The sequence below is a fragment of the Actinia tenebrosa genome, unplaced genomic scaffold (assembly GCF_029948245.1).
Source record: "Actinia tenebrosa isolate PJP-AT-01 unplaced genomic scaffold, QUT_ActTen_1.0 PGA_scaffold6__47_contigs__length_16458017, whole genome shotgun sequence".
NCBI lineage: Eukaryota > Metazoa > Cnidaria > Anthozoa > Actiniaria > Actiniidae > Actinia > Actinia tenebrosa.
The window spans coordinates 7,034,365-7,060,560 of NW_028292583.1; the positions used below are offsets into that span (position 1 = coordinate 7,034,365).

Consider the following 26,196-nt stretch of genomic DNA (forward strand, 5'->3'; position numbering starts at 1 on the left):
CCACCCACCCAAGGAATTCCTGACCTTGAAAGACAGTATAGTCCCCTCTTTCTTTTCTCGGTTTTAAAATTTAAATTTCCTCTCGTTAGATTTTTTAGCCTTAATACCCTTTTCCTTAACTTCTGACACATTCTCATCCGAGCCATGCCAACTTTTAGTTTTAGTCGAAGATTTCCTTGGCGGGTTTTTGACATCAGTATCGAGTTCAGAATCTGATATTACCACAGCGGGTTTTTCTGTTATCGATAGTTTGGCCATCGGCAGTGATGGGGTAGGACGTGGCTTGTGGGCATGTTCTAGACGCTTTGTCTTGCCGCTCTGTGCGCGTGGGGTTTTGGTTTTAGCTGGTTTCATTAGGCCCTTTTTGGCTGCTCTCTCCAGGACATCGTGTGCAGACTCTACCACTTTCTGTGTTAGCAAGAAGAAAAACTTGAGAGCTCTAATCCTTAATTTCATTGTGCTCTTTATTTGGTTCTGAGTTGCAACACATATACACAAAAAATACGCGGACTCGTTGTTGCCCGTTTCGACAGAACGAGTGTAACAATTAAATAATACATTTGCGCGCGCTGCGCAACTCAGTCAGTGTATGTTGCCTGTTGTCATCCTTAACAACAACTATTACAGACAGAAGTAGTCATCCTTTGTTGCTGCCCTACATGCTAGCATGTATGGTATGGACATTACCGAGCACTTACTCATTGGCCAATCCATGGTTGAGGACAAAACTGGATCATTGCATTATTACAATGCATCGTGGGGACATATTTCCAAGATGGCGGTTATTTCGTCCCCTTACTACAGTCCCACAATGCACTGCAATGCCAACTCGACCCAGTCCTTTCCTAGTCTCCCTCGCATCCGTTTTTAGTGTCGGTCGTCACGCAACGCGCGACCTACACTAAAAACGGATGCGAGGGAGACTAGTCCTTTCCTCGACCTCGATGGACAATGTTATACAAAACCTTGGTCACTTAGAAAAAGGATAGCTGAAGAAATACTAGTAAATGGCGAATAACATAATACTGTGGTCAACAATTGTCTCAAATAATCAATCTATTTTCATACCTGTTTCTTCAGCAACGCGACGAATCCTCCGTTCATGAACGACGATGGCTCCATTCGTATATATTTTCCATCAACTATCGAAAAAGTCATGCACAATTGGTTAGCAAACTTAAATAATGGGAGTAAGAATGGGAGTAAGAATGGGAGTAAGAATGGGAGTTTCTTATATAGCGCATTTCAAATATCTCAATGCGCTTCACGTTTATGACCCGAGGAGGACATTACGGGCTATATATTACGGCCTATATATTACGGCCCTATTAATAACCAGCCACGCCCCAATTCTATTGTTTTATGTAGGTTTTGAAACCCAGAGTAAGACCTACATTCTTAAAGCCGGGGGCGGCGGCTTTGATTATCAGCAGGGGAGAGCGGGGCTGAATTCAAAACCCGGGCCAGGTTTTGAATTTGAAATTCAAGACCTGTCCCATTAAAACAATAGAATTGGGGCATGGCTGGTTATTAAACCAGTTCAAAACTACGGGCTCGGACTTTCATTGAAATTCAAGACCGAGGGCTGCGCCCTCGGTCTTGAATTTCAATGAAAGCCCTCGCCCTATGTTTTGAACCTTTATTTAGTAGCCGTGCAGCTTACAGTCATGAGTGTAAATTGTTGGTAGTTAGTATTATACCTCAAAAATTGGGATATGCTGTTGAACCGGGAGACAATCCCCTACTCTTACACGAATAATTCAACAGGTTCTTTTATGTCCCCCATTTTTACTGTAGGTTAGGAAGGGTTGGGAGACAGGGCCTAAGGTTTTAAGTCATTATCCGAGAAGACTTGAAGGTCTAACCATTTGCAGGTATAATTACAAAGGCAGCACCTTCTCCTCAGTTATCTTAAGACCCACGAAACCCCGCACAAAAGATTGACGCTCAACCAACTGAGCTAACCGGGTTGCTAAAAAAACCCGTAAAAAACGCCTCGTGAAACATCGCCATCTCGGGACCACGAAACACACTGTTTCCCTCGGTGGCAGTAATAATAATAATAATAGGCTTTATTTCCAGAGGGTAAACACATAACAGTAGTTAAAAAACACTGATGACTCTGTGGCCCTCAAGTCTAAAAATAGATAGATAAAATGATATAACTAATGATAAAAATTATGTACACCTACTTGCAAGAACGCTGAAATACGAAAATAGAACACCAGTGACCCAGCGGGATAGGAGTCAATAAGTGTTAATTGTTTCCAACCTCTTTAACTTATAAGTCTTAGTCTCGCTAACGTGACAAAAGCCTTTAACGTTGCTACGCAAATGCATAACGAATCTCATTTAAGAAGCTTTTTCTAGTGAATAAAAACCAATCCTCGGTGTACCCAGGGGTAGCGAGAAACGAGCGACAGATTTTTACCCCAGAATGGGTTACCGAGGATGATAAAAACCACGCCAAATAGGGAACTAACTTTTGAACATTGCCTGCTCATCTGATGGATCATATACAAGGGCCTTACCACTTGTTTCAAGCGGTTGGCCACATTAGGGAACTAACCTTTGTACATTGCCTGCTCATCTGATGGATCATACGAGGGCCTTACCACTTGTTTCAAGCGGTTGGCCACATTAGGTAATGCTTGTATGACTTCAAAGGATCCCTGCTTTGCGCTTTCTTCTCTGGTCTCCTCCAAAGCCTTCTTCACCACATCATAGTTCTCGTACTCGTGAATAGATCTTGTCATGTATATTATTCCTTGCAAGTATGGGAATTTCATAGCATGTTTTAAGATCCCGAGATGCTGAAAAGCAAGTCCTCGTATTTTGCTATTATCTAGTGTTCCTTGAGCGAGATCCTTGATAGATGCAGAAACGCCTTCTTGGAGGATAAAGTCCACTGGGTTGACTATACCAGACTTCGAGCAGGGAACGTTGATAACTATGATTTTGACTTTCTTGAAACGTTCATCATTTGGCACTGCATCCAGGAAATGCTCTTCCAAGAGGTCGACGTCTGGAAAAATTGTTGTTAAGGGTGTAAAAGAAAGAAACAAACAAACAAACAAACAAACAAACAAACAACCAAACAAACAAGCAAACGAACAAAGAAACAACCAACCAACCAAAAAAAACAACAAATCAGCAAACAAGCAAACAAACAAACAAGCAAGCAAACAAGAGCACCCTTAAAAGTGGAAAGCGCGAATGTGTTTTGAAAATGCAGTTGATACTAGCTTTAAACCAGGGTTGTATGCTACCCAACTGCTTCAGCCCTAGTTCTGGTGTCAAAGGGCGTTGCTATTTCAGCCACCAGTACAAAAGGATACTGTGTGCACTCATTTGTTCCATCTTGGACTCCAGTCGTTCATACGATTGTGGTGTAACACCAAATGTGAAGACTCTTCTGTCAGGGTGGATGATAGATGACAGGTAGGCTGTTATGTTACCTGGGATTTGAATGAATCAATGTCAGGTACGATATCAGTCCCCTAGGGACAGGAATAGGGATAGATGGAATGGAGGGGTTCAGGAACACAATCATCTTTGAAGCCATCGTGAATATGAATGAATCAATGTCAGGTATAATATCAGCACAATTAGGGTTAAAGGAATGGAAATAGGGATAGATGGAATGGAGGAGTTCAGTAACACAATCATCTTTGAAGTCATCGTGAATATGAATGAATCCATGCCAGGTATATTATCTGAATATCAGCCCCCTTAGGGATAGGAATAGGGATAGATGGAAAGGAGGGGTTCAGTACCACAATCATTTTAAAGCCATTGTGAATATGAATGAATCAAAGTCCGGTAAAATACCGTCATTTATCATCACAACATCATTAATATTATCAACAACATCATCAACAGACCTCTTCCTTGTCATTATCATAATCACCTTCTATCATCACTAATCATAAATATTATCAATGGCACCATTATCATCATCATGCATCATCAAAGTTGTTATTATCCCTCTCATCATTATCAAACATCACTATCATCATTGTCATCATCATCATGTACCTTCTGTAGCCATCACATCTCTTCAATATCAATTATCAATTATCATTATCATCATCAAAAATATTAAAATCATCATCAGTTACCTGATTCCACATGCGTTTGTATGATATCATCTCCTTCTCCAATAACATTTTTGATGTCAGCACCCGGAATAAGAATGTTGACCTTTTCTTTCTGCAATGCTAGATCATTCACAAATGTCCTTGCAACTTCCACTGAAATGATGGTAGACTTGTCCTGAAAGATAAAAACACAATAAGGAACAGCAAACATTTTATATTTTATTATACTCCTGTATTCTAACAAGTTTGCAATCACCTGAAGGTGCAAAACCCTCCTGACATCTAACAATAGCCATGACAAGATGATGTAACACCTTCCTGTCATCCAACAATAGAGCAGCAGTAAGGGGGACTCGCGATCGATGCCAAAGATTTAGGGGTTTAACCCGCGGAATTACGAAGATGGGTACAGCAGATTTACGGGTATTTTACCAAGACCTAAAGTTATTTTGGTATCGCAAACGGAGGTTAAAATATTCCTTAGATATACATGGCCACCATCAACGACATTCAAAACAAGACTGTGCGCAAGCTCGGAAATCAGGTGATGGATAACTCAGACGCTGACTTTGTCTTCGCTACATTTATGGAGGGAAAGACAGACAAAACCATGAATTACAAAATGGCTGAAAAGATAATCAACAGAATGCCAGCCGGCGATTACCGTTTGGAGTTGACATTCGTAAAGTACTTAGACGGCGAATGGATAATAGAAAAGGGTCGTAATCCTATCAGAGCGTCTGGTAAGCAGAACCTGTTCGTTTTAAACAAGCACACGCGACCGGGAGCATTGGAGGGAATAGACATGTTGTTCTATGAGGTCGCTTACCCGGTTACCGTGGTCATCTATGGCGCATATGAAATCAAGAAGCCGGATGTTAAAAAGTTAAGACCAATGCGCCATCCTGGTAACTGCGTTGGGAAGCTGGTTAGGGAGTTCTTCGAGGATTCCTCTCGGGGTGGTAAGCTTACGCCAAAGAGAAGAGAAGCCATCAGGAAATGGGAGCATTCTACTCGTAAGACTGGAGGAACCATCGAAAACATCAAAAAGTTAGAAACCGCGTTAGAAAGGCGCATACATGTGAAAGACATAACTGACGGTTTTATTTACCCAGGAACGAAGAAGTATGGAGGCAGAGGTGCTCCTATCGTAATTTACCAACACAACGCACACGCATGGAGGGAGTTAAGGTTCCCAAGGAAGATGGAGACAAAGGTCTATAAGGAGTCGCCATTAACAGGATTAGTTTATGAGAATTCTATTTGGTTAATGGACGCGGAGGGGTGTCAGTTCATGACTCAAGATGGTACTTTATACCGACCAGAAGTGGAACATCAACGCATTAAAAGTGCATGTGAGACTTTAGGGGAAGACTTTTCAGACGAAGTGCTCAGCTCCCGCAGCTTGGACTTCTTAGCTGCCAAAAAGAGAAATGGCTGGAAACCTACCCCAAAGGAGTTCAAAGATATCTCCAAAGCCTGTGTAGAACACGGTCACGGTGGTCTTTGGAATATGGAGTACAACGAAGACCAATACGTCTCCTTAGATATGAAACACTGTTACCCCGCCAGTTTCAAAGGCCTTGGGGATTGTAAGGAGTATTATGACCGTTACGGACATCCAGACTCCCAATTCTTTCGCGTTGCGTTAGACGGCCACTACGACGCCCCAGCAACAGGATTCGTCAGACTGACCACCTGGGAGTTAGCAAAAGACTTACATCCCATAATTTACGCGTGGTATGGAAAGCACCTGCAGGAAAAGGAATGGATTCCCATACCTCTACTGAAGTTCCTCGAAGAGCGCAAGCTTTTAAAATACACAGCGCATGAAGCCATTCTCTGTCACTCCTCCCTCACACAATGGCTCCCAGAGCACAACCCCACAGCGCGGATTGTCATAGGTAAATTCACACAGGGCGCAAAAGAAGGAGAAAAACACATGCAACGGCGCCTAATAACAGACGTCGGTGAGTTAAACTTCCTCATCAAACGCGCGCATGACCAAGGAACGATGGTATCCGTAGAGAAATGGGACTACTTCATAGAAGGCCAAAAAGAACAGAAATGGAATGCGCTGTGTTATTACCAAGACCACAGACCGCAGTATTACCATCTGCGTGCCAGTATGTTAGCCTATGCGCACATTAACCTACTTGCGATGCTGCTACGGTTTGACAAAGAGGACATCCCACGCGTAGCCACGGATTCCTTGTATGTAAAGCCAGAAGTGTTAGAGAAGATGCAGGAGTTCTACACTGCCGATGAACTTGCAGAAAGTGGTCAATGGCGCGTCAAAGATGAGGAGATAAAAGCATGGAGAGGCCGTGTAGAATATCACGGAGAACATCTTTACGGTAGCGTGGAACCAACCGGGGAGCCTCTACCGTCGGTTGCGGACCCAATCTCTTACCAACGCTTCTCTTACCTTTACGGAACGGGAGGCAGTGGTAAAACTACCAGGGTTTTGGAACTCTTTCCAAAGATAAAGGTGTTAACGCCAACGCACCGTCTGGAAAGAGAATTAACGGAGATGGGTTACGACGCGCAGACCTACCACAGCTTCTTCCGCTGGAATGGTCAAAAGTGGGTACCAGAAGCCATCCACGACATACCCCCGGTGATACTTTGGGATGAGATTTGCACCGTTCCTTTAGAAATCCTGCAGGAATTTGTAGAATTCCTCCGTGGAAAGTGTCAAGCGATATTCGCCGGAGATCCTTGCCAGCCTCCTCCAATAACCGGAGAGATGCCCCATAAATGGTTAAAAGAAATGGTAGACCACTCCGAAGAAATTAACACCGACTACCGCAGTAAGGATCAAATAAGAAACCTGAAAGCAGAACTTCGGGGCCTTAGTGACGCGGAACAAAACAAGATACTACGCAAGAGGGTACGAGCGAAGAAATACGAGGACTTCCTTCACACATGGCATCCAAAGGATTTGGTGCTAAGCAGCAAACGCGCATCACAGTCTCGCATACAGAAAGACTTGCTAAATATACACCGAGAGCGCTTCCCTACGCATCCCGTACCTGTTTCTTACAAACCCCACGATACCCGAATGCAAAAAAGAGATGTCTGGGTACCTGGTACCGACATCCAACTACAAAATGCTGTAACACATGATAAAGCCTGGGTACCCATAGAAAAGGTGGAAAAAATTACCTCCCACCCAGATTGGCGCTTAGGTTACTGCATGACAGTCCACAGCGCGCAGGGGCTTACCATAAAAGAAACCTTATGGATCATAGACCAGCGGCTGTGTTGGAGCAACCTTATCTACACCGCCGTAAGCCGTGTGGAGTATGCCAAACAGTTAAAAAGAGCCTGGGGTCCGCAACTGCGCTACGATAAGACGCCAGAGGACGTAGCAAAGGAGAACATTGCTAAGAAACTCCTTCGCTACAAGCGGCACGACGAAGAAAAGAGCAAAGATCCCCGCTATGCGGGGATAAAGTTTGACCTATGCGTGGACGACGTCTATAAGAAAGGGGCAAGGTGTGCCAAATGTAACATACCTCTACTATGGAGGTTTGACCCAAATGACGATCAGCAGTTCTCCGTGGATCGTATAAATAACAAACGCGGGCATTGCAGAGGCAACGTAAGACTGACATGCCTAGAGTGCAATCGGGCGCGTGGAGCAGCACTACTCTGAGTCTTTGGGGACTATGAGCAGCTCTTCCTTGACAAATCCACGACTTGGGCCATTTAGGTAATACAACACGGGTTGCCCTTCCTTGGTGACGGACTTCGAAATCTCATACGTTTCCAGGGACCAGTTAGGATCCGTGGCTCTCTTACTGCCACCTTCGAGTTCCCCCGGCTGATAGAGGTATCTGACCACTATGTTGCGGGGGAGCTTTTTTTCCTTCAGTCCGACCGCCCTCGAACTTCTGACATAGGACTTATGTTCCACGTGTTTCTTTTTTATGGCATCCTTGGGTTTCATTCCCGTAGCCCTGGCCGCCTCGTTGTTCAAAGCCGCGACGACCTGGGGGAGCCTCTGAGTCCATTCCCTGTTGCGCTTGGAGGGATCTTCCAGTTCTTTCCAATACTGGTATCCAAATAGACGCTCGGCCAGGGTCTTATTGAATCTTTCGACAATGCTCTGACCCCTGTGGTACTCTGCTTCGGCTCTCCTAATCTTAGTGTCGTGGTCTTTCAGGGCCTTAGTAACCACGCCCATGAACTCTGTCCCCGCATCCACTTGCAGCAGCTTGGGCCATTTCAAGACGCGCTTATAAATCCTACCTAGGGCTTCTGCGACTTCCCCAGAATCCTTGCTGGTTATGGGTTCGGCGTCCTTATATCTGCTTGCGATATCAACTACGGTCAAAGCGTACCTATAGGCCTTTTTTCTCACCTTATCGTGCGGTAAGAAAAGCAAATCCGCCTGACGAACTTCATTAGGGGTATTTACGGTAAAGCTGGGTCTGGGAATGTACTTAGGCACGGGAAGATAAACCTGCCAGAGGGTTTGTTTTCTTAACCAGTTCTTAGCCGTTTCTTCTGATACCCTGGCCGCGGTCGCGAGTTTCTTGATGGCCGACGCTCCTTTCCAATAGCCTTCGGGCCCATAGTAAATCCTTTTAAGTTTGTCCTCTACGCGGCCCATTATATGAATAGAATCGCGCTTCGCTTGATTCAAGCGAAGGATAGGACAAGATTGATCTTACGTCCGTTAAAATCCACCGTCTCTCCGTCCACTTTAATGGTGATGTTTATGTTTTCTACCAAATTAGACAAATCATAGCTCAAAGAAATGGGAGTGTATTCTACTGGGTCAAATGGATTACCTTTGGGTAGAAACTTGGACATAAGAGAAGACTTTTCTCCATTGTTGTAACTATTGACCAAGTCACAATAGACTTCGTAAGAGGATGCGACTTTCCATTTCACAGGTATGGCTGTGTTGGTAATTTCCTTGCCTGAGACACCTAGTAAAGATCCTAATGCATCAGTTTTTCCTAGGGTTACCGAGAAATTGTTAGGAAGATTATGTTTGAAGGTCATTTCGTGCGGCAATCCCGTGGTGAGAGTATAACCGTGTTTTGCTAATTCCTTAGCAAGGGTGATTGGCGTGTAATGTCCATCGGGCAGCATTACGCCTTGGTAATTGTTAGACCCCTTATGCACGGTGACCATACCATTGACTAGATTATACCAAGAATTGTACAAAGAACAACTAACCAGCCGAACCTTATGGGCTTTGATGGGGGGATTCAGATAAGTGGTAAAGTTATTTTTATCGCTTTCCAAAAAGACGATCATATATTTCAGGAAACACAGTTTCCTTCGTTAGACTAAATACGCCAAAGCCGCGCCTCCTGCCAGCCCTGCAACTCCTACAAATACCAATTCATTGTCTTTTTGTTTCTTAGAAGGCTGGTAGTAATCCTTAAACTGGGGCCTTTTTAACCCCGTTAATGCCGCGGGGTGTGCTTGCGCATAGAGCTTAAAGGCGTAGTCTGTATTTTCGAAGTTCTTATCCGCCTGCATCTTGTCTTGGTAGTTCTTGTCCAACCAATCCCTGTAAGCTTGTCTTTTTTCATTCCAAGCTGCCACGTCTCGCTGATATTTCTCCAGCGCTAAATCATGCCTTTTCCTTTCGGCGGCCAAATCTCCGCTGCGATCACCTCTAACTAATCTATCCAAATACTGACCACCATAATTAGCTCCAGTGAATGCTAAAGCTGCAATAACTCCACCTGCGACCACGCTAGCCATATATATTACACCGTAGGGAGGTACTTTTCCTTCCGTAGGTAATCCTTTACCATGATAGCCCCGCCTACGGCAGCGGTCATTTTAGCAAAATTAGCGAAGCTCTTGCTTGGGTCTTCAGTAAAGTCTTCATTGAGCACTTTCTTACCTACCCAACCAATACCCGCAACGATGGAAGTAATAATAGCTGCTTCTTCAACAGTTTTCAATAACGCGGTTGACATTATATTACAAAGCGAGAAGGTTATTACTCCATTTCAGGGATCTTACTTTTTCTAACAGCTGGTTCCACAGGTGCGTGCACGGGCGCGTGATATGTTGGTGGTTCTACTTTTGGCTTCGTAGCCCGCCATTGTAAGTAAAGGCTGCCTGCTGCTATAGCAACTCCTAACGCGCCAATGACGTACCCAGGATTAATGAAGGATTCCTCTTCTTTTTCCTCCGCCTTTTCTTCTTTTTTGGCTTTGTTCTTTTTATTCATCTCCGCGAGCTTCTTTCCGGCAGCGACTCTGCCCGGAGATTTAGCCTTGGTAATCTTGGTATCTTCTACGGGTGGTTGTTCTTCGGTGCCACTCATCTTATATTAAGGGACTTGAAGGACTTGACAAGTAACTTGATGACGACTTGACAATGACTTGGCAATGACTTGACAACGACTTGACTAAGTACTTGAGGTGACTTGACAACGACTTGACTAAGTACTTGAGGTGACTTGACAACGACTTGACTAAGTACTTGAGGTGACTTGACAACGACTTGACTAAGTACTTGAGGTGACTTGACAACGACTTGACTAAGTACTTGAGGTGACTTGACAACGACTTGACTAAGTACTTGAGGCGACTTGATCAGGTACCTCAGCAAGTGCTGCCTGGAAGACCTTTTCGACTTCTCTGTCCTTCTTGAAGTCCTTCCAAGAGGCACCAAAGGTGCCCGCAAGTTCCTTCAAGTCGACGTGCTGAGCTACGTGCAAGGCCGCAGAGGCGACTGCCATTAACTTACCGCACTTCAAAGACAACCACCCACAGGTTATCTTAAGTTCTTGGGCGATAACATAGTCCTCGCTTATGTCCTTCCGCAGTTGCTCCACGTCGTCTATGGGCAGCGCAAGTCCAAGCAATTTAGTCGCAAGTCGGATAGCGGAGTCTGCTACGGCGTCCGTGGTCTTACTTGCAAGGGCAGCCTCGTACCTCTTATGGAACTTTTTAACTTCCTCTTCTGACAACTTATTAACCTGCTCATGGGTAAGTTCCTTGCCTATCATTTCTTTACACTTCCCAGAAGACACAAGGATGTTAAGTTGTTCCTTGAGGTTACTTTCATCTAACTGCGTGGGGACTTCATCTAAGAGCTGCTCAATGTCCATATACATTAGGAATCATAGATTCCAACCGTGTAGGGAAACCTCAAAGAGAAGATCATCTTGGAATGTTGGTGCGTCTTTAAATGCCGCATGTATTCATGCAACTGTTCCTTGCTTATCTCACCGCCGTAGTCGCTTAAGATGGTTTCCAGATCAGACTTACTGGGCGTGTAGAAGACGACAAGTGAACCTATGTTTTCCCTGAAGGGCTTAGAGACACTGGTAAGCTGCTGGAAAAGCAACCAAACGCTAATATTGTCGTGTCTGCCGCTAAAGGCGAGTTTAACGAGCTCGGAAGTGCGTCTTTTTACGTCGTCCCCGCAGGCGATGTCATCCAGTATGAGCAAGGTTTGCGTATCTTTAGGGAATTGCTTATGCCAGAAGATGGCTGGATAACTCGTTAGGATCCAGTATGTCCACAAAGAAGTCGTCGTCTTTCACTCCTATGCCTTCCCAGGTGCGGTTATTCACGTAGGTGGGGCATAATAGCACGATGTAGTCGAAGCGGTATCTAAAGGGTCCTAATAGCTGCTCTACCACGAACTGGGTCTTTCCGCAGCCGGTGGGTCCTACTATCAGAGCATTGCAGGGAATATGGTTCGGATCCATTATATATACGATGGACCCAGTGGACGCAGTAAGAAGGATTGCCACCGACGCAAAAGATAAAAGAGACACCATAGAAATGCAAAGGGAGGAGATCGATCGGCTGAAAGAGCGCGTGCAGGAATTGTACGATGAAATGTGCGGTCTGAAGCGCGCAGAAAGGTTTGGTGCGCTTTTGACGATGGCCGGTTGGGCAAAAGAGTCCGTTAAGGACTTCATGCGATATCCCCTGTAGAATGTTAACAATAAGGTTAAATCTTTGTTAAGTATATGTGGAAAGCCCGTAATGGTTAGTAGGCGGCTTAAAATAGTAAAGTAGGGTTCGCGCAAAGAGTCTCAAATCCCATTTTTATTTTTATTTATTATTATTAAGAATAATTAAGGATATTTAAAAATAATAAATAAAAATAAGAACCCCTTTGAAGGGCACGTCTTAACAAAGATTTAACCTAAACGTCAACATTCTGAGACACTCTTCGAAATAGTTTCCAGGCATCCTTAACAAAGATTTAACCTAAACGTCAACATTCTGAGACACTCTTTGAAATAGCCGTTAAGGACTTCATGCGGTATCCCTTATAGTGGTTATTAAATCCTTATTATATATGGAGTGTGAGCGGTGTAACAAGGAGTTCAGCAGCAAGCAAATGTTAAAATACCACCTGGAAAAGAAGGTATGCGCTAAGAAGGCACGCGAAAGGCGTTGCAAGGAGTGTAATCGCCTCTTTAGCAGCGCGCAGATGTTGGATTACCACGTGGATAACCGCGTTTGTCTAAAGAATGTATGTGAGCGCTGCGAGGAGGACAAGAACGATGAATGGCATCGACATCGGTGCCGCGGCAATTACGACCTGCTGAGCGTGGCTTGCGAGGAGCACGGCGACGTTGCTGCACGATGTTGCCCAAAGGAAACCCAAAGGAAGTTAACGCGCCGGAAGAAGGAAATTGACCAGCGCTTTGCGGAGTTTGACTGCGTCGAAGGCGTAAGGTGGGAGGATAGAGAACATTGGGAGGCAACTTGTGAGCGCTGCGGCTGTCAAAGAAGTGACCAACATGTTTGGCAGTGCCTCTACGACGGCCAAGGCGGTTTCAAGGAGTACTTAGATCGCTTCGAAGCTTGGCATGCCGGCAATGAGGCCGCAAGGAAAGCCCGTAATGATTAGTAGGCGGCTTAAGATAGTAAAGTAGGGTTTGTGCAAAGAGTCTCAAATCCCATTCTTATTTTTATTTATTATTATTAAGGATAATGAATAATAATAAATAAAAATAAAGACCCCTTTTAAGGGCGCTTGCATAATGAAAATAAGAACCCCTTTTAAAGGTATATGCTAGCCTACGCAGCTGCCTTTCTGGGAGGCATTCTAATTACCCTTTCAATATATGGACTGTATTACTTGCGAACTACCTGCCGACTGCATACCGATACCCAAACCGCGTAAAAAATACACCTGCCTTCATTGCGACAGGGTATTCTCCGAAGGATCCTTTGTGGGGCATTGGTGCTCCGCGGATCCTAAAGCGCAGCGGGCGCTTAACTACAAAGAGGAGATGGAGTGACTCTTCTTTCAATGTCAAACTTCCATCGGCCATTTACCTTACCATAGCTGCGTAAGTGGGTGAATTCCTCGCCCTGAATTACGTACCGCACGCAATCCGGCGCCCAAAGGGAATATTCCTTGCCTTCTAAGTCTTTGAGGACTAACCGTAAACGGTCGATGTCTTCGAAGACGACGTAATTTTTTATTTCGTATGCTTTACCGCAAATCAGGTCACGCCAGTGTATTTGGTTGACGATCATTATATCTATGAAATATTCTTAAATGCGTTGCCCTTGTCTCCGTAGTCTTGAAGCGTTTGCAGCACCACCGACAGGGAATACGGATGCCTTCCGCGTAGTTGCTAAGGGCACGACAGATGACGTCATAATCGTTGCTAACCATGGTCAGGTAACCATTCGCGTCATACTGCGAAATTATCTTGCGTTGGTCTGCGGAGAGTATGCCATTTCCTTTCGGCGTCTTTAATTCGATGCAAAGCCCTTCATACCTTAAATGCGCGTTCAGTATTAAGAGGTCGGGTTGACCCCTTTGATAACCCTTCTGCCAGCATTTTATGCGTTTGCTGTCAGAATCCTGCAATTCCCCTAAGCCGGGCGCTATGAGCATCTGTGGGTAGAAGCGGCGTATGTAGTCCACGACTTTCTTATGCAGGTCAAACTCATTTTCCATTTTGAAGACTAACTTGTTAGGACTATCGAACCGCCTTTCTATTTCATACTTACCTGTCTTTCTCAATGCGGGAAGAACGTCCTCGAGGACCCAATCCTGGAATGTCTCTGCCGTTGGCATCTTAGAGCTAAATATTAGTTGATACAACCCAGATTCGGTTACGTACAGGGAATTAGGCTGTGAATACGAGGGGAGGCGATTCACCTCCACTCTAAGTTCGCTAAGCTTTACCTTATACTTTTCACGAACATGCACCTTAATTGCATCTTTTGGGCGTTCGTAACCCAACGCCAGCGCCACTTCCTTTGCTTTGAAGTATAGTTTATCGCCTTGCACTATGCATTGCAGTTTGGTTTCGTTGTTTTCGAATACGCGAAGCATTATATACCAACGATATTTTTTATCAAAAGGATGAGTGAGCGCAGCGAACGAATCAATAGGCAACGCTCTTTAGCTGATTCATTTCTACGCTCAGTTGCGCGTCAGACACGACGAAGATGTAGCAGTTTATCTTGTCGCCGTCGCCGGCACTGGTGTTCTTGGTGCGTTTGATCTCCAATGTTATGCCATCCTGCGTATTTACTAGACGTAAACCCTGGCCATGTAGGTCTTCGTCGTTAATGGTGCGCATGTCAATCCACAGCGCATACTTATCCTTAAAGAATTCCTCGGGGCTAATTTGGTCGCCAAACTTGCGCATTGCCTCCCTGTACACGTCTGCGGGCTTTATTCCCTGCGAGTAGACCTTGTTTGGAACGCCGTTTATGTTGACCCCCACGTTAGTAATGTTGGGGTTGTGAAAGGCCTCGGAGTCGCGCTTACCGGCTTCGTAGGGTTTGGTAAACACCAACATTAACCCCGTGAGACTTCTTCGTGGGAGGTTAATGCTTTGGTTGATAACCTCATCCGTCTTATCCAAGAAGCTAAACGTCTTATACATCACTACGTGGTCGTATAAGAATGCCTTCCCGGAGCTGTATTCCATGCCAGCGCTACGGGCTAGCTCTTCGCTGTACACGGTCTCATACTGCAGCTCTAAGTTGGTAATAGAGTATGGGGTTGTTGTGGTAAGTGCAGTGCTTAGCCCACCAATGATGTTATTAGCATCTGCTAAGGTTACTTCAAACTGTAACTCGGATAACTGTCTTGGGTAATACACACCGTGATTCGTGATTACTTCAAAGTCCAGTGGTATGACATACTTACTACCATAGGCGGTCTTTATTCGCTTTGCGTCTGCCACTGCGGTTTCTCCGCTGCTGTCAGTAGGTTGCGTTTTCGTAGGTGTGCGGACCTTACGTAGAATGACACTACCAATTCCTCGTTCTATCCTTTGCGCGCGGTCAAAGGCTGTCAACCATAAGTCTTTGTACGTGGTATACAAATCGTACCTATTTAAGTCCAGCAAGGATTCCCCGGCGAACTTTACGCGCATCTTAGAAACAATGTTGCGACCCACGTTGTTAACGATAATCCTTTCATCTGTGGGGCTTGACTGTACCGCTAGGTCGAACCTTAAAGCCAAGGTGCCAGGAACTAAGACTAGGTTATCCGTTAGGCGGGGCACGCCTACGTACAGGGTTTCTCCAGGCTTTGCGCTGGATGGCGTGAATGTGACCCGGTGAAAGGTGCGTTCTGCTTTCAGTCCGCCAACCTGCTTAGGTAATACGTTGGGATTTAACTTTGAGCTTATCATATATAATGGAAGTAGAAGGAACGGATTTTGACCCCCTTACCGAAGAAGGCCAAGTCGACATTAACGATGAAGAATACGATACGTTAATCCCAAATGACGACGTGTCCCGCGAGTATATTTGGGATAGGCTTCGAAATAGGTTCGGAAGTAGGGCCCGCGAGGCCTGGCGTTCCTTAAAGGACAAGTGGCAATCGAGGAACCCAGGGAGATCTATTCCGGAGTACTTGGAATTGCAAAACTTGGATTCCACGGACCTAAGAACTGAAATGCTAAGGGGGCTTTTAGACGACGTAAGGGAGAAATTTCCAAATGTGGACTTGGCCCGCCTTAATTTCCAAACCGGAGATAAGGGGCAAATTCAAATCCAGTACCAAGGAAGGGATAAGTGGTATAATCTCTACCAAAGGAGAGACTCCGACAGGCTCACCAGTAATCTCCCAAAAGAAATCAAAGACGCATTAGGAAGGCCTAATTTGGTGGAAAGACTAAGAGAAAACGATGAAAACACCAGCGAAGCCTTTGAAAAGTTCAAGACCCTAATGCAGCGGCAACAAAAAGGCCCCGAGGCGATAAGGGAAGTTGAAGAACTAAAGGAGACAATGGAGGAAAGGGAGGCAGATTACATGAGACAAAACCGACTACTCCTTGATGCTCAAAAAAGAGAACTTGACGACAAAAACCAAAGAATGATAGAACTTAGAGAACAAACAGACAAAGCCCTGCGCGATAGGAACCAAGCCCAAAAGGCCTTCGAACTTGCCCTGCAAGACCTGGATGTGAGCAAGGGGGAAGTTAAGGACTTACAAACCGCCATAGAGGGTTCTTTGGTGGAGCGGCGGCAGTTAGTTGCTGAAATCAACATTAAAGAAGAGCAAATCCAGCAAAGAACTCAGGCCATCGAAGACCTGGAAAAAAACATATCCGAAAAGCAGGAAATAATTAACGACCAGGCGCGCCCCGAAGAAGAAAGGGAGGCAGCCCAAAGGGAAGTAGAAACCCTTCAGGAGAGAGTTGCGGAATTACAGGCACAAAAGGAAAACCTGGAAAGGGAGTTGGGGCTTACCACCAAGGAAAAGGTAAAAAGAGCCCTTTTGAAGTATGGCGTTCCGCTGGCATTCGCGGTCGCTATTTCGAGCGTAGTAGGGGTAATCCTTAACGCGCTTAAGGCTACGGGCGCGGGCGTAAAGAAATTAGGCAATGGATTAACGGACTTGGGAAAAAAGATGGCAGCCGGTCTTCCTGGGCTGCTGGGTTCGGTTGTTTCCTTGGCACTTAGGGCCGGCGGCGAACTGTTGAAGTTCGTGGGCAACAACATTTGGATCTTGGTCGTCGCTATTGGAGTGGTACTCCTGAAGAAGATGAAGGGTTAATCTTATCCTCGTGTATTACTGGGGGCTTGTCGTCGTCAGGCGCCCGAGGCATCCTCGACTGGGGATAAGTAAAGATAGTATTCGCGCCGCCCTGATAATGCGGAACTAGCGGTATGGCGGTCATGGTGCTAATGGGCTTGTGATTCCAAACAGCATCCGTCGGGGAATCTTTTGACGGGGCGGCATTTATCCGAAAGTAGGCAACGTCGTTGGGGAGAACTTGTAACTTCGCATATTGACAATTGGCTATCATATGAAAAGTTACCGGCGTTAAGTCTTCTCCGCTTCTTGGAGGGGGCTCCGACGAGAAATGAGCTGGGTTCCTATTATTATCTTTTTTTCTGTAGGGTAGTAATGGGTGGTTATCCTCATCGACGATCCTAAACCCGACATTACACGAATACCCCGTCGAAATGCTAATGGTACACATGATCAATCCCAGGCCCCCAACCTTCACCCACAGCCCGGTGTCATGCCAATGCTGTTCTAAGTAGTCCTTCTCCTCCAAAAAATGTAGAAACCAATCTTCCTTCGCGTGTGGGTTCATATATTTCAGGGAATAAATTCCCTTCTAGAGACTAATCACCGTAAGAGTGCTAATGGTTGCGTGGTTATAAATAGTATCCCTTTGATTTTCTATGCTATTTACCGTAACCTTTCCCGTATCGTCTACTCTTATCTGCAGCTTTACCTTCCCATGGCAATCGGCGACCATGTGGAAAGTCCAAACCGATAGATTTTCGGCGCTGGCTGGGTTGGGCTCTACGGAGAAATGCGCAGGCTCCCTGTTGTTTGTCTTATTTCTCATAGGCTGCAGTACGCCATTCTCATCCAGGAACCTAAAGCCCACGTTGGCGTGACTACTCGTACCAATGCAAATACTACAAAGGATCAATTTCTTTCCTGAGTAATTCAAATTCACAGACATCCCCGTGACATCAACCCAAGATGCCTGGGTGTATTTTTTCTCGCCTGTGTAAGTCGTATAAACACAATCTACTCCAGCTACGTAGGGGTTGTTCATCGCCATATATAATAACTCAGACCAACACCCGCGACTGCTAGGCCGGCTTTTAATAAGTTATGGTCATATTCCTCTTCTTTTTTAGGCGCTCGGTATACTGGCTGCACTTTCTTAGGCGGTTGCGTATGGTGCACTTTTTTAGGCTGTTCAACAAAGTGCCTTCTAAGAGTGTCAGAGTTCACGTCATTCACCCCAAACTTCATATCCTTAGTAGCTCGTTGAAGTTTGTTGTTGTATCCTACTACAGAACCAGTATTTATAGATAAGTTACTAGGCATTAACCAACAACCCGGGGCTACTGCATAGTCCAACCTCGCCTTAGAATTTTGTATAGCTAGTTGGTAACGCTGTACGCCCTTGCTAATGTCACCCTCCAAGATCGAACTTTCGAATAAGATCAAGGCCTCGGCTCGCGTCTCTTCTGCGGCGCCCGTATTTCCTACTATGCTGGATCGGGTATTTACTTGGGCTCCAAGGATAGAATACACGTAAGCTTCTACGCTGCGGTTCAAACGGGCAAGGCCGGCTTTGGTTAGTCCTTTGCCTTCTGGGGGTATGAAATTAAGATATTGCTTCGTTTGCTCGTCGTTGGTAATTTTGACAATCAGCGGGTTAGCTCCACCATACTTACCGCCCTCGTCTTTGAACAAAGGTCCATCGCGGACTTGCTTGGTATCCTTAACTGGACCCTCCAACCACCACCACTCATTCTTCAAATGATAATGGGTTTCTGGGTGGGAAGCCATGGTCCATTGTAAATTCAACGCGTGGACTTCCTTATCACTTAGAACGTGCCCGCCAATCCCCCAATAAGCCCAAATGTGCCCCAAACCATTGTTAGCACCCGCGGTACACCTGAAATCCTTCCCTACAACACCAAACTCCTTACAAAGCCTGTTATAGGCTGGAACGTTGTATTTATTATCTCTTGGATAAAACGTGGCATCTCCCGGCAGCGCAATAACACCCATTTCATGCAGTATTCTTCTAACCGTGAAGTGAAAATGAAACATAAATATTGAATTCTTCATCAAGTTTGCACTTACGCCACAGCCGCTAGTGGCACACCAAACCGCAAAGTTTAGTTGCTGCGGCCAATAACGCATGTTAGGACCACTTAACCATTCGTGGGCTTCTTTTGCGGTGGTATGATTAATGGGAACGTTTTTGAAAATATCTCGCACCTTTAACGGAAAGGAATGGTTGTTTGAGATCCGCATGTTCAACGTTAGGTCCAAGCTTGGATGTTCATTAAACGTAACTGCGGGTATCGGATAAGTACTGGTACCCAGCAATAATTCCTTTGACCAACCTTGTACGGGCTTGTGTTCAACATATGTTGGCGTTGGCTTAGGCTTATGTTCAACATAACCAGAATTCTTCAGTTGATTGTCTATCTGATCGACCAGCGTAGGTTTCAAATCCTCATTACTGTACGTCCTAGAGCCGTCATAGTAAATCCCATCGGGTCTTCTTTCGAACTTACTAGGGTCTGCATGCGGAAACATCTTCCTAAATGCTCTCCAATTCCAGTAATCTCGATTATCGTGATGTGGCTGCTCCGCAATATCATTCCCAAAAGCGTCGTACATTAGTATATATAATGGATGTTATACCTTCAGCACCTCCACTTTATCCTGATTTACCTAGGGAGGGACCTAACGAAATGAATGTCGAAAACTTCAGGCTTAATAAAGCAAACTTAATCCTGGCTTACTTGGAAGGGCAGGCAAAACACTACGAAGAGGTTAGAAAAAAGTACGCCAGAGCCCGAAGCACGCTACATAAAATCGCGATAACTTCCGGCTCCATGTCCGTGGCGTTAACAGGCACCGGCGTTGCTACCTCACTCACCGGACCTGGAATAGTCGTTGGCGTTCCTTTGGCCGGCGTTGGAGCCATTTGCGGCATCGTTTCCGCTGTTACAACAGGTATTATGAAACAGTTGTCAAGCAAAATATCCAAGCATGACACTCACATAGCCCTAGCAAAAGCAAAGGCTAACACCATCGCCGACTTAGTCTCTCAAGCTTTGCGGGACAGCCGCATAGACGACACGGAGTTTTCTTTGATCCTCGCGGAGGAAAAGAAATACGGCGAATTAAAGTCGGGCAATAAAAAAACCATCGTGAAAGATCTTTCCGAGGAATCTCGCAAAAAGATCTACCAGGAGGCAAAAGAGGAGCTCCAAAGAAAGCTCGCTCAGTAGACATCTGCTTTGAAAAGAACGTAGGGGGATTTCGACTGCACATTTCATCTTCTCGGAATCCATCCTAATAGGGGGTGGTTGGAGTCAATTTTGTAAAATATTTCGTAAATTACGTCAGGGTAATAAGGAATATCCTTATCCAGCCGACAAAACATCCACTCGGCTCTGCTTATATCAGAAACCTCGGGAATAGACTTACCGGTAATTTCAGACAAAAGATAGGGAATAGCTCTGTAATATTTCCCTAGTTTTAATTTCTTCAATGTCTTCCGTAGACTTTGCGGGGTTGGCTCTTCTAAATGGTCTATGATTTTCTTCTTTACTTCGGTGTCTAAATATACCGGTCGATAACCTTGGATATGACTCATCCAGTCTCGGAAGTATTTTATTCTCTTATAAGGTGTTTTCGTACGACCTCCATTGGCGTAATATTGCTCTCTGGTAGCATTTGGTACGGCATTACGAATATTCTTACCACACTCGTAACACTGTGCGGAGGTGTCATCTTCTATCTGCATTTTTTTACCACAACACCAAAAGGGTTCTGGCTTGGGTACGATAACTTTAGGTCTTAGACAAATTATGCAAAAGTCGTTAACGAACTTCTTACATTCGTGCATCGTATATTTATAAGATATTTTTTACCTCCGTTTGCGGTACCAAATATTTTCTTACCTACGTTTGCCGTAAATCTGCTGTACCCATCTTCGTAATTCCGCGGGTTAAACCCCTAAATCTTTGGCATCGATCGCGAGTCCCCCTTACTGCTGCTAATAGCCATCATAAGATGATGTAACGCCTTCCTGTCATCTAACAATAGCCATCATAAGATGATGTAACACCTTCCTGTCATCTAACAATAGCCATCATAAGATGATGTAACGCCTTCCTGTCATCTAACAATAGCCATCATAAGATGATGTAACACCTTCCTGTCATCCAACAATAGCCATCATAAGATGATGTAACACCTTCCTGTCATCCAACAATAGCCATCATAAGATGATGTAACACCTTCCTGTCATCCAACACGATGCTTATCACATAATGATTCCCTATCATACAAAATCAGCACTTCCACCACAAAATGGTTTAATACTTTCCTGTCATCCAACAATAGTTACCACAAGACGATGCAACACCTTCCTGTCATACAACAATAGCCATCCCAAGATGGTGCAGCATCTTATTATCATCATCCAACAACAGCCATGACAAGATGATGCGACACCTTCCTCTCATACAATAGCCATCCCAAGATGGTGCAGCACCTTATTGTCATCCAACAACAGCCATGACAAGATGATGCGACCCCTTCCTGTCATACAATAGCCATCCCAAGATGGTGCAGCACCTTATTGTCATCCAACAACAGCCATGACAAGATGATGCGACATCTTCCTGTCATCCACCAATTGCCATAATACGATGATGCAACACATTACTGTCATCAAAAATAGCCATTAAAGATGATGCAACACCTTAATCTCATCCAAAAATAGTCATGACAAGATGATGCAACACCTTTCTGTCATCCAACAATAGCAATAATGTGATAGTAAAAAAACATTCTCTCATCGAACAATAGCCACCAAAAGATGGTACAGCACCTTTCTGTCATCCAACAATAGCAATAACGTGATAGTAAAAAAACATTCTCTCATCGAACAATAGCCACCAAAAGATGGTGCAGCACCTTTTTGACATCCAACAATAGCAATAACGTGATAGTAAAAAAACATTCTCTCATCGAACAATAGCCACCAAAAGATGGTGCAACACCTTCCTGTCATCCAACAATAGCCACCACAAGATGGTGAAGCACCTTTTTGCCATCCAACAATAGCCATAATAAGATGGTGCAACACCTTCCTGTCATCCAACAATAGCCACCACAAGATGGTGAAGCACCTTTTTGTCATCCAACAATAGCCACCACAAGATGGAACAGCATCTAATGTCATGTAACAAAGGCCCTCACAAGATGGTGCAGCACCTTTCTGTCATCCAACAATAGCCACCACAAGATGGAACAGCACCTTCTGTCATCCAACAAAGGCCCTCACAAGATGATGCAGCACCTTCTGTCATCCAACAATAGCCACCACAAGATGGAACAGCACCTTATGTCATGTAACAAAGGCCCTCACAAGATGATGCAGCACCTTCTGTCATCCAACAATAGCCACCACAAGATGGTGCAACACCTTTCTTCTCATCTAAAATGGCTACCATCACGATATTATGCAACACCTTCATGTTGGATGACAGAAAGGTGTAATACAACACCTTCCTATCAAGCAATGTGATCACTGCCATAACATAATGATGCAAAACTTCCCTGCCATTGAACAAGGTAAAGATGACATTCATTGTTATTTAATTTCCTAGTATGTCATACACAAATCAACCTCACCTGTATAACAAGATGTCCATCTTGAACCAATGTATGCCCATGTAAATCAAACTTTGCTTCTTGAGAAAACACCAACAAGTTCTCAAAATGTTCATCTCTACAAAAACTTTTGCCCTGCATCATTTCCTCATCCTCCGGTAGCTTTGCTTCAAGGGAAAATCTATCTGCTTTTAGTGTCTCCAACACCTCATCTAAAGTAGTTTTCAAAGTGTTGATCCTTGCATACACTGGCTGAGCTGCAGCATATTGGATCTTTTCTTGCTCTTCTTTGGGTAGGAGAGCTTCAACACTTATTGCACAGTCTCTTATTCTGCTACGAGCCAATGCTGCTCGTAACTTTGTTCTATGTGAGATTAGAGCTTCTTGGATTTCTTGAATATCTGGCAGAACATCAGCTTCATTTATTACAGTTTTCTTTCTTTCATTTCCAAAGAAAAATCCATTTTGTTGATAGTCTATAAGTAAAACCATCACCCTGTGCTTGTGGTACGTTTCAAACTATAGCAAATAAAAAGGTAAAAATCTTAAAAACTTAAGCAATGCCAAATCCATTCCTTAATTAATTATTACTCCTTAACATTAAATTCTTTATATATTTTATCTTAGGAAATTCCCCTTTAGTTCCAGATAATATCCATATCCCACCCACGAAAAAATTGGAAATTCTGGAAGGGAGGGGTCAGAGAAAGAACAGAGTTTGTATAGAAGAAAATTGGAAGTTCCTGGGGGTAGTGGGGTCTTTTACAAATTCCCCCTGTGGTAGGGGTATGGATATTTTCTGGAACAACACAATATATTATTTTCATTGATTGCATTGAATGCTATAGAATAATTAAATTTCAATATGTTAAGTTCTCGTAAAAGACCATCTGGCTTTATCTTTATTATTTTCGTTTCTCATTTCCAAAAGCACTTAACATGAAGATGTTGTCCCATTACACAAAAGGGTAATTTTGGCAAAAACATTAGATAGAAAATATCCTCAAATTGCCATGTGATGTGTTACTACTCTATATAATACTTTATATAGTTAACATAAACAGGAAAGTGCAGCAAAGGAATTGCTCTTAAGAAAATGTAAGGAAAAGTAAGTATTTGGCATAATAAATTCTAATTTAAAACAAAAAAAAACATGGTTTTTACACACTAAAATTACATGTCTTAAACTATTTTTCACTTTTTTTCAAATAATATACAAAACTATTACAAAAATATATGTAGGTGTGTGTTAATAGTAAAATACAATAGATCATACCTTAAAATAACTTGAAAAGAAATAGCTGTCAAGTAAAACGTCATCAAGAACTTTCTCATCTAAGACACAACGACAAAGACAAATAGTTTGTCAAAATTATAGCAAAGAAGCAATCTAAAAAATACAAAAATAATATTTCTTCAAGAATATAAAACAAAATCAAACAAGAAATACTTCTGAAATTCCTAGAAAAAGGAAAATAATAGAAACGAAGGAAAGAATGAAGAAGAATGGGAAGAAAGAGAGAAAGAACAGAAAAAATAAAAAACTCATTAATTATAAACTTATTAATAGCAAACTTGTGTGGCCATAATATTATCATGTCAAAAACCTTTCACATTGTATTCCTTTTATCAATATAAACCTGCTTTTCTTCATAAAACACTATAGAAAAACGCTAACGAAATTAGTCTTTTGTCTAACAGACCCCAAGGGAAAATTGCGTTATTAATATGTTTTGAAATAAAGATCTTAGCGTTGGCGAACAAACACGCTGTGTTTATAAAATATTTGTACAAAACGTTCCAATATTTTCAAAAAAAGGGAAATTTGGACGATATTCAGTGGATGTTTATTGAAAAAATTGTTAGGGAACTATTAAACGAGTAAAGTTAAGTCAAAAGTCAGCTGTGTTTGTGTTACTTATCTCTTTTGTTATGCTAATCTGTAATTTTTCTTCTCGCACGAGTCTTGGAAATATCATAAAAAATACTTCACCCTTAAAGTGGCTATCAATTAAACCCACAAAAAAAGAAAAAACATTGCAAACTAATTCGACGAAAAAAGTTATTCTCAAATGAAATCTCACGAAGTACACAAGCTCAAGGATTAAAATTGCTGGATCGTCGAATACCGAAGTTTCTAAAGCAAATAACCGGCTAGATTTTAGAATTTAATGCAAGATTTGCTTTACTTAGTAAAACGAAACTATCACGGAAAAGAAAGTGTAGTTCTTTGACGAAATACAATTGCTTCCTGGTAGAAAATAATTTGAAAAGTGACGTATCCAGCTATCTTAATTAGGTTGATCAAAGTTAATAAAATTATGCTTCGAAGCTCTAAACTTTTAGTGTTAACTATTAAAAATCTTACATCTCTTCGCTCCAAAAGCCAAACTGTACGCTCTCCTTCTTTCCAGATCGTCTTCAAACACTGGTAGTTCAGATGAGGTGATCTGTCCCTTCAAATGCTGGAATATTTTGGAGGCATTTTCGTAGATTGCGTGGCTGAATGAATCTATTCTCTTTCTTGTTTTTTTGACGTTCACGTTGGTGTCGCTCTTAGTTTGCCGGCTTACCCCGCGATGAGAACTTTTCTCTAATTTTGCAGCAGATCTGGCATCAGCATGGCTGTGAGCCTTCTTTGGTTTGTTCCCGTTGTCTTGTTTCTTGTGCATTTTTTAATCTAAAGATGACTATACTAGAAAGTAAGACTAACTTCTAACTAGATATGGTTCCCGCGGACGGCTTCGATGTCACGTTCGTATCCTGGCAATAGAATATGACGTCAAAGAAGGAACTCATAAACTTGTTCTTTTTTTCGATTTTCGATAGTTCTTGCTGTGACGTCATTTTAAAAAGCTTTTAGAATCATTCATTGCAACTAAAATGCGCCAAAGCATAATATATATAATGCTTTTAATAGCAAAATTTGCTTTTGGAAATTTTCTCTCACTTTGTTTGTTTGTTCCTTACTTTCTTTGTTTTTTGTTTCTTTTAATAATTCTTTCTTCCCTTCTTTTCTTCTTTCCTTCTTGATATAAACGATGTCCCACCTGATCCCTTACAATGGGCTCCAGAGGTTCCATTTTATTTTCTCCTTATATTAGGGAAGATATGTCTTTTATTTGGGGTGGAAGGGGAGAGGAAGCAGTGCTGGGGAATTCGCATTAATTTAAAAAAAAAAAAAGTTGTGACCTTTCCCCGTCCATTAAGCAAGAAATTAATGATCCTCTTATCAAGTCAGCCTTCCCCTAGAGTGCAAACAATTAATCTGTGAAAAACTAATTACTAAATAGTACAAAATAGTGCTAATTAAACAATAGAAAACAATGGCATTTGCATGAAATTGTGCTATTTGGTATTACTAAAGTTTCACGGATTTACTGTGGTCACTCTAGCTTTCGTCAAAATAAGATTTCACTCTCTACAAAAGTTCAAAATTTTAGTGATGACCCTCCCGTCTGAAGCCCCAAACCTT

The 26,196-nt window shown here is 43.3% G+C and overlaps 1 protein-coding gene across 1 annotated transcript; it reads right to left on the minus strand.

Annotated features, from left to right (window-relative positions):
* LOC116308269 (protein NSUN7) lies at nucleotides 1-25,483 on the minus strand. Its single transcript, XM_089039489.1, has 8 exons — nucleotides 25,090-25,483; nucleotides 23,998-24,056; nucleotides 22,743-23,240; nucleotides 4,122-4,275; nucleotides 3,339-3,458; nucleotides 2,570-3,025; nucleotides 1,069-1,142; nucleotides 1-408 (listed from the first exon to the last, which is right to left on the minus strand). Exons 1-8 carry the CDS (start codon nucleotides 25,391-25,393, stop codon nucleotides 64-66), a joined length of 2,010 nt encoding a protein of 669 aa, XP_088895615.1. The 5' UTR covers nucleotides 25,394-25,483; the 3' UTR covers nucleotides 1-63.
* Nucleotides 25,484-26,196: the final 713 nt, after the last annotated feature.